The 9,885-nt window shown below is 41.1% G+C and overlaps 1 protein-coding gene across 2 annotated transcripts in view; it reads left to right on the plus strand.

Moving 5' to 3' along the window:
* The window catches only part of LOC124616132 (protein sgm1-like), a 97,094-nt gene extending 88,456 nt beyond the window's left edge, over positions 1-8,638 (plus strand). The window contains exon 7 of one of the 2 annotated variants that reach the window (XM_047144403.1): positions 8,209-8,638. In XM_047144403.1, coding sequence (XP_047000359.1) covers positions 8,209-8,306 — 98 coding nt within the window. In that variant the 3' untranslated portion in view covers positions 8,307-8,638. The remainder of the gene's footprint in view (positions 1-8,208) is intronic. The other variant, XM_047144404.1, reaches the window with a different exon arrangement.
* Positions 8,639-9,885: the final 1,247 nt, after the last annotated feature.

The following is a 9,885-nucleotide window of genomic DNA, read 5'->3' on the forward strand; positions in this document are numbered from 1 at the left end:
CTCCACAAATGAAGATATTAAGAAAAAAAATTGTAATGATATTAAAGATTATATTTAGATTAAGGGAAATGAAAATGTAATTGTGTTGAGCAACTAGAATTCAGTAGCAGGAAAAGACAGAAGGAAAAATAGTGAGACAACATGAGCTGGTGGAAAGTAATGAAAGAGGAAGTTGTATGCTCGAATTTTGCTCAGAGCACAATTTAATCATTGCAAACACTTGGTATACAAATCGAGGAAGGAGGGCACCTTAAGTGGAAGAGACTGGGTATGCATCACAAGATTTCAGATAGGTTACATAATGGAGAAACAGATTTTGAAACCAGATTTTAAACTGCAAAATATTTCCAGGAGCATATTAAACTTGAATGGTAATTTACTGGTTATGGACTGCAGATTAAAACTGAAGAAGTTGAGAGAACCAGAGATTGTTGAGAGTTTTAAAAGGGGCTGTAGGCAGTGATTGACTGAAGCTAGGAAACTGAATACAATGAGTAGCTTTGAGAAATGTAGCAGTGAAAGCAGCAGGTTTTCAAGTATGCAAAAACATGAGGCCAGATAGCAGTCCATGAGCAACAAATAGGATACTAAAGGTAATTGATGGAAAAAGAACATAAGCTTATAGTAGATGAAGCTGGAAAAATGAAGTACAGACATCTAAAGATGAGACTGACAGCAAGTGCAAAATGGCAAATCAGACATGACTGGAGGACAAAAGCAAAGCAATAGAAGCATACATGACTATGAAAATAATGGACATAGGCAAATAAGGTAAATATAGGAAAATTAGAGAGAGATCAGAGAAAAGGGAAGCATCATACTAATATTTAGAGCTTAGTGGCAAATAAAGGAAGGCTGATAGGTGGAAGTAATATCAATGAATGAATGTAGATGGAAGTAAAATATAGAAGTTTTATATACAGGAAACCAACTTGGCAGATGTGAGACCATGAAAGCCATCGTCCTGGATAGCTGAACACGTTAACTTGCTGCTCTTGGGACTTGGGGGGTGGGGGGGGGGGGGGGGGGTGGTGGGAGTGAGTGAGCTTGACCTGGATTGAATCCACCTCATGGCTTAATGATGAGGGCTGGTGAGCTGGCTAGGATGGATGCGGTTTCACACATCTCACTAGGTGAATAGTGGGCTGATACCCACATCCTGCCTCAGATACACATTATGCAAACATTTGGAAAACATTCTCGTATTTAGACATTGGATCAAGTCTAGTCACAGACGGATACTAACACTAAACACCGTCCAACAGGCCTTGGAAGACCCAACAATACTGACCAACTGCCTCAGCATGTAGGCATCACTGGATGCAGATACAGAGGGGCATGTGGTCAACACATCGCTCTCCCAACTGTTGACAGTTTTCCTGACTGGAGGCGCTACTTCTCAGTCGAGTAGCTCTTCAATTTGCCTCACAAGGGGTGAGTGCACCCCGCATGTCAACAGTGCTCAGCGGACCAGACAGTCTTCCATCTAAGTCCTAGCAAAGCCTGACAGTGCTTAACTTCAGTGTTACCACTGTGGCAAGGCTGTTGGCTGGGGGAATACAAAATCCGTCCTTGGGGATAGGGTGAATAAGAGACTGATGAATGATGACCTTAGATGTTTAGACTCCTGAAACCCATAATCAGCACCAGCAGCACTGAAAGGGTTAGTTGGAACAAGACAGCTGGAATAAATGTCATCCCTCAGAATTATTGAGATCCTTAAGAGAACCATCTGTAACAAAATCCATTCTGCGTGGTAAAGAAGATACACGAGACAGGTGAAACATCCTCATACTTCAAGAAGTAATAATTCCAAATCCAAAGAAGTTACTTACTAACGAGTCTGAATATCTTCATCTACAAATATACATAATACATACATACTCTGCAGGCAACTGTATGGTGCATGGTGTAGGGTATGTTGCACTGCTACTTGTTGTTCCCTCTTCTGTTCCACTTGCAAATAGAGCTATGGAAAAACAGCTTTCTGTATGCCTCCATACGAGCTCTAATTTGTGTTATCTTGTGTTTGCGGTCCTCATGTGAAATGTATGTTGGTGGCAGTAGAATCATTTGCAGTCACAAATTACATTTCTCTAAATTTCCTCAAAGGTGCGTTGCGAAAGAATATTGTCTCCCGTCAGGGTTTCTTATTTAACCATCTCCATAATACTTGTGTTGACTGAACCTACCGGTAACAAATCTAGGAGTAAGCTTCTGAATTGCTTCAATGTCTTCCATTAATCGGACCAGCTGGGGATACCAGACACTCAGCAGTATTCATGAATGGGGCCATAGTGCTATACGCATGATCTCTTCTATAGATGAGCTATGTTTCCTAGAATTCTCCCAATAAACCAAAATCGACCATCCGCCTTGCCAAATACTGACATGTGCTTGTTCCATTTTGTATCACTTTGCAGCATTACACAGAGATATTTAATTGAGCAAGCAGCATTCCACTAATGCTGTATTTGAAAGTTATGGGATTGTTTTTCCTATCCATTTGCATTAACTTACATTTTCCTATATTTAGACTGACCTGTGATTCATCACGCCAAATAGAAATTCTGTCTGTCCTCCTGTATCCTCCTACAGTCACTCAACAAAACTTTCCCATACAGTACAATGTCATCAGCCACAGTCGCAGATTGTTGTTCACACCATCCATCAGATCATGAATGTATACAGAGAACAAGAGCAGTCTTATTGCCTCCCTGGGGCACTCATGACAATATCCTTGTCTCTGATGAACACTCACCATCCAGGACAACAATGACATAGATTATTGTTGGACAGATGGAAGGATGAAACTGATCTCAGCAGAGATCAGTTTGAATTTGTTGAGAAATATTGGAACACAAATCAGTAGTGCCCCTACAGCTTAGAACATTGACTAAGGGAGCAAACCTATCCTTATAGTTTTTATAAATTTAGAGAACCCTTTTGACAATGTTGACTAGAACATGTTCTTTGAAATTCTGGAGGTAATAGAAATAAAATATAGTGTGTGGAAGCTTGTCTACAATTTGTACAAAAACCAGACTGCAGTTACGTGAGTCGAAGGACATGAAAGGAAAGCAGCTATTGAGAAGACAGTAAAACAGGGTTGTAGACATAACTCCAACATTGTTCATTATGTACACAGATCAAGCAGTAAAGGAAACCAAGAAGAAATTTGGGAAGTTAATTGAAGAAGAGGAAGAAATAAAAAGTTTGTGGTTTGCCGATGACATTGTAATTTCGTTAGAGGCAGCAAAAGACTGTGAAGATCAGTTCAACAGAAGGCATAATGTGTTGAAAAGAGGTTATAAGATGAATATCAAGAAAAGTAAAGGAAAGGAAAAAAGATACCAGATGTAATAGATCCATTTTGCTATTCAGAGAGAAAAACACCTGCATTGATCGACTTTTTCTGAAAAAGAGAAATTAGTTGACATTGAATGTAAATTAAATGTTAGGAAGTTTCTGGAAGGCATTTGTCTGGGGTGTAGCTTTGTACGGAAGTGAAAGATGCATGTATAAACAGTACAGACAAATAGAAAATAGATGCTTTTGAAAACTGCTGTTACTGAAGAATGCTGTACTTTATCAATTGTCTAGATCAGATAATTAGTGATGAGGTACTGAATTCAGTCAGGGAGAAATGCAATTTTCAGCAGAATTTGACTAAAAGATAAATTAGTTGATAGGTCACATTTTGAGGCATGATGTAATAGTTGGTTTGGTAATGAGATGAAGTCTGGGGGTAAAGATTGTAGATAGACACCAAGACTTGACTAAAAGTAAGCAGTCTCAAGTACATATAGGTTGCAGTAGTTATGCATAGGTAAAGAGACTTAGCAGGATAGACTAGCAGTTAGAACTACAGTATTCAGATTGAAGACGGCCACAACAGCAGCAATAGTCCATATGAAGGTGAGTGCGGATGAGTGTGGGAGACAGCTAGTACAGTTTAAATATTGACTGCACTCATAAGCACCCAACTGATCAATAAGTGTTACAGTAAATTTTACCATGGTCTTGAGGGTTATTGTTTCATAGTTGCTGTAACTTCTTACTATTGCTTTTGGGGAATGTCTGGTATTAAATACCGGGTTTCCTTCGTGAAAAGGAATTTTTTCATCAAATATTAATTGATGTGCTTAACAATTCTAGTTGTGAACTGCGCAAAACATGGTTTGTAACTGACATTGCACTGTACCATTTTTTGATCTCTGATGCCATTTGTAAAATATTTCGAAGCTTTCTTCCAAAAAATTGTGTTGTTCCAATAATTTACAGAACTAAACTTCAATTGTATAGTTTCTTGATTATCAGGTAGCAGCAGGCTGACCCATCCAAGATTCCAGGTCAAAGGGGATTCAGCAGAATAGAATCGTTGCCCCTCCCTGTCAATTACTATCATGTATTTGGGATCCTGACCAAATAAAGTGCCCGAAGGGGGCTTACAACTCTGTTGAAAGTATGTGCTAGACTACAGCAGGACCCCAGCCTTTGCAGCGTAACTTTCTTTCTGTGCTGCAAGCTTATACTTTCACTATCCTCTTCCTTCCACCTCTCCGTCAGATGGTTTTCTTGGTGCAGATTGTGCTTGGACCATGTTTATGATTTTGAACTGGTGTTTCCACTTTCAGCATTTTCTACAGTTTTTTGTTAAATAAAACAATCGAAAATCCAGGATGGAATATAACAATATTGTGAGGAGGATTGTTGCTACTCACCATATAATGGAGATGCAGTCACAAATACGCATGACAAAAAGTCACAAAATGAGCTTTTGGCCAAGAAGACCTTTGTCAAAAATACACACACACACACACACACACACACACACACACACACACACACACACACACACAGAGCTCCTTTCGCCAGGGTCATTCCACTGCTCATAATCTATTTTACCTGGAGTCTGCCATCCTAACAGCTTTCATCCAATGTCAACATTCACCAGCAGTCTTTTTTGACCTGCAAAAGGCTTGTGCCACGACAGCATCACTAACTTCATGAGCGGGGTCTCTGGGGTCTGTCTCAGTTTTTATCCAGAATTTCTTGTCTCCTCATATTTTCCGGGTTCAAAGTGGTGCCTCCCACAGTTCTCCCCATGTTAAAGAGAGTGGGGACCACAGGGCTCTATACCGAGTGTCCCTTTCTTTCTAGTAACCACCAATGACCTAGTAGCAGCTGTGGACTCCTTAGTATCACCTTCCTTGTACGCTGACAACTTTTGCCTCTACTATTGCTCCTCTAGTGTGGGTGCCACAGAACTTCGATTGCAAGGTGCCATACGAAAGAGGCAGGCATGGCCCCTCACCAATGGTTGTCAGTTTTCAGCCACCGAGACTCACATCTGTCGACATTGTACTGTTCATCCAAAACCAGAACTTTACCCCCCATGCCAAGTACTCAATATGGTGGATACTTACTGCTTTTTCAGATTGCTCTTTGACATTTGGTTGTTGTGGCTTTCCATTTTTGCCAGCTTAAGCAAAAGTGCTGGCTGCACCTTTATACATTTCACTGCCTTAGTAGCACTAGCTGGGATTCATATTCCACTACCCATATGCAGCTTTACAAAGCTCAACTTGACTATGGGATTTTGGCATATGGTTTGGCATTACCCTCAGCATTGTGGGAACTGGAGCCGATACATCACTGTGCCACTGTGGGGTTCGACTTGTGACAGGATCCTTTTCAAATAGCCCTGTGAACAGATTTCTCATGGAGGCTGGTGTCCCTCCATTGCAGATCAGGTGTCAAGAACAGCTTGTCAGTTATCCTACACATGTTCACATCTCCTCTATGCGACTGAACTAACGTCTCCTCATTTCAAACACAAAGTCAATCCCTTGCAACAGCGTGTCAGATCGGGAATTACGATCACAGTCCGCGTCCGGTCCTTCCTCTCTGAACTTCAGTATTTTCCTCTACCACCTCGCCTCTGTGCTGCTCACAAACACCTCTGTGGTGCATCACTCAGTCACACCTTCGCCTTGACTTATCACGTCGTTTGAAAGACTCGGTTCATCACGAGGCCCCTTGTCGTCAGTTTTTCTCTATCGTTGTTGCATCCTGGGATTCAGAAGTAGTCTATACTGATGGCTTGCTGGTTGCTGGTCCTGTTGGCTTCATGTATACTATGCAGGACTTGCTGAACTGCACTCCTTGCCAGATGGCTGTAGTGTTTTCACTGTGGAGTTGGTAGCCATCTCGTTCTCCTGAGCATACCTGTTCTGCAGTGGTGGTTCCTTTCTTATCTGCAGTGACTCCTTGAACAGTTTGCTAACTCTCTACCAGTGTTGCCCTCGCCATCCCTTGATCATGGCTATCCAGGATTCTCTGTGTCCTTTGAACAACATGGACACTCAGTGACCTTCGTCTGCACCCTGGGCCACATTGGAATCTAGGGAATGAACTCGCTGGTTGCCCCGCCAAATTGGCTGCCAGTAAACTGACTCTTGAGATTGATATTCTGTAAACAGACCCCCAAGTGGTATTATGCCATCAAGTTTTAGGGATCTGGAATACAGAATGGCGCACTCTAACTTCATCAAAATAGCTACAGGTGACAAAGGAAACTAAGAGTCTGTGGAGGTCCTCCATGCAGGCCTCTCACAAGGGCCCTACTGTCCTTTGCCAGCTCCACATCAGCCATACTTTGCTGACTTGTGGTTATCTCCTCCATCGTGAGGACCCACCCCACTATTGTTGTGGTTCCTATTTCACAGTGGTCCACATTTCGCTGAACTGTCCCAACCTAGCCACCCTGCGGCAGACTCTTAAATCTCCCTCACTCGCTACCCACGTTGTTAGGAGACGATGCCTCAGCGACTGACTTAGTTTTACATTTTATTCATGAAGGGGGCTTTTATTGCTCACTTTAAGGGAAGGCCACTTAACCTTACTGGGCCTGTGGGGTCTTATCACACTGTTGCCCCCTCTACCCAGATTGGACTGTGGCTGTCTGGACTTAATGGAGTATCCTGGCCTTCACCTTGCTTGCTCTTTTACTCATCCTCCCCCCTCTCATGTACTCTGTTTGACTTGTTCATCTTTTATCTATTTGTGTTTCTCTTGCCATAACTGTGTTGCTAGTCCTTCCTCAGCAATTTCTGAGTGGAGACTTCTGGTAAGTGGGGGAAGTATGCCCCCCATTGCACTCTTCTTTTGGGGGGCTTCCAGGTGCTCCCCAAATGGGATACCTTGCATGCCTTTCTTCCTCTGCCTCCCTTTCTTCTTTTTTGTCCCCTATCTAGTCTTCATTGACCTTTGGTAACCGGGTATTTTCTTCCCCTGGGTTTTGTGTGGTAGGCTCTCTCTGATGTACAGTCATGTAGACCTCTCTCTACGAGGAAATGGGACTTATGACATAGTAATTTAATTCCTTTAATCATCCAGCCAACAAATTAAAGTTGCAGAGGGCCAGTTCATAAGTTACGTGAGTTCTGTAGGGCAATTTAAAAAAAATAGACAACCATAATGAAAGTAGCAACAATTTATGCAGGGAACTGAAACTAGAGAGAAGTGTAAACAAAATGAGAAACTTCAGAATATAAATTTAAAAAAGGGGGGGAAAGGTTGCCATAAAGCTGTGTAATGGAAAGAAGGTTAGCATTAGGAGATGGTAATGTAAACTGAAGCTAGGCAGATATCTGGAATGAAAAAATACTGGAGAGAAATTGTTGCTCTATATTAAATATTTTTATATTTTATTTTCCATACACTACATGTATTCCACTTGAAGACATTATCTCCACCTTCCATTTTTACGGAGCAAACTGTAACGTGTTATCTAGTGTATTTTGTTAGTTTCTTTCCAGATAAGTCTATGCATCAGTATTATCTTTGTTTGTTGCTGCTGAGGAGTTAACAACAAAAACCTCATATCTGATAAATTATCTGTAAAATCCTGGAACTTGCTTGCATAAGTATAGATGAAGTGGCCAGGCATAAGTATAGATGAAGTGGCCAGTTCTGAAAAATAAATAAGTGCAGCCACAGAATGTCTCCTTCACTACCATGTGCCTTATAGACTTTATTGCATTTACGTAAATCAGTGGCAAAAAGTGAAAATTTGTAGATTCAGCTTTTGTCAGTTTATAGTTTTTCTTAGAAAAAGAGCTAGAGTTAACCATCCCAGTCAGTAACTGTTTCCCTAATTCTTTGTTACCTTTGGTTTGAAACAATTTTTTTCAATAATTTTAGAAGGGGATGCACAGGCAGACCTGAATGCAGAGACAAATCAGGTACTGGAACCAGAGCAGCGTATGGAAGTTGAAGAAGAGGAGGCAGCTCCTGCTTGAACTAGATCTCTGCAGCTGAAAGTGGAAACAGTGCCATGTAAGAAGAGGTGATATGGCATCACAAAAGACTGTTTTGAACATCTTGTTGGCGTTCAAAAGACTTAGACATGATTGGAAGAACTTCTTGTTGCATTTCAGGGTCACAAGTATTTACTACATGTTACTGTTATCCTTTGAAGAAGAATGAAGTATTTAAAAAAAATATTCAAGGCATGCCATTGTAACAGGAGAAGATTGTTCTACATCTTTCAACAAATTTAAAAGTGTGTGTGTGTGTGTGTGTGTGTGTGTGTGTGTGTGTGTGTGTGTGTGTGTGTGTGTGTGTGTGTGTGTGTGTGCGCGCGCGTGCGTGCGCGCGCGTGCGTGCGCGCGCGTGCGTGCGCGCGCGCGTGCGCGCGCGCGTGCGCGCGCGCGCTTGAACTTTCATATGTGTGCATGTGCATGTGTGAGCTTTCGTGTATGATTGTGTGCATTCACATGCACATGCACTCGCATGTGCACCCATCTGGGCCTGTGTGCATGCAACAGTATGTCGTCAAATTTCTGTGTAAAAAAAAAATATAAGTATTGTTTCTCAGATACATTGGTGTATTGAGTATCCACTGGAAAAGCAGTCTAATTTGTCACAATGTAGGCAGCAGAAAATCTGCAGATTTATTTTTGATATATAAATGTATGTATGTATTTATGTGCTTCTGCTTGTCTGTTCTCATATATCTGTATTTGTTTCATAGGGTCTGCAAAAGTTATTATGTAATAGTGACTTACATTCTTGCATCATTACTGGGAATTGTTAGTTTCAATGTCTTTTGACTACTTATAAGCACCAGTGTGGTATCCACACTGAATGTGTAAGGGGAGGGACTCGATAATAGAATTGGATGAATGAATTGGTGCACTGGTCCCTGGTTATCTTTATCTGTGATATTCCAGCAGTTTCCTGGAATGAATGTTGCTGTATTACTAGTTATTGATAATTTAGATTTCCCCACCTCAGGTTAAGTGCTAGCCAATGGTTTGTGCACTATGTCTCTTAATCCTGTGTAGAAAATGTGGCTGGTTCAGTGTGTTATCAAGTGCTGTTGAAATACTGACAGTTTTCTGATCATGGCAACTAAAATTCAGGCAGACTTGCATAGGGTGGTGCATATCAGGACATTGTGTGTGTATAGTGGTAGGGAAATGTACAGTTTGAGATGAGATATTAGTGCATCTGCTAATTCATTTCTAAAGAATGTGGACATACAAGCTAGAAATTATACAGATGTACTTATGCTGACATTAGTTGGAATCTAGTTCTTCCTATGTTGGGTCATGTGACACTGCTATTATCCCTTTCATTGTCAATCTTAACTCCAGCTCAAATGTTACACCATACTTTCAGACTTTCTGTTTTACTGGTGGTAATATTTGTATCGGGTAATTCATCTGCCTTAAAAATCCAAATATTGTTTACTCATGCATCTGTTGCATGCTTTCGTTTGGGTATAAGATTATGAATGACATGGTGTATCATTCACAAAGTTGGCATATTTCATGCTACCTTCAAAGTAGTCATAATTATTGAATTAAATGAATG

Source organism: Schistocerca americana, chromosome 5 (genome assembly GCF_021461395.2).
Source record: "Schistocerca americana isolate TAMUIC-IGC-003095 chromosome 5, iqSchAmer2.1, whole genome shotgun sequence".
Classification (NCBI taxonomy): Eukaryota; Metazoa; Arthropoda; class Insecta; order Orthoptera; family Acrididae; genus Schistocerca; species Schistocerca americana.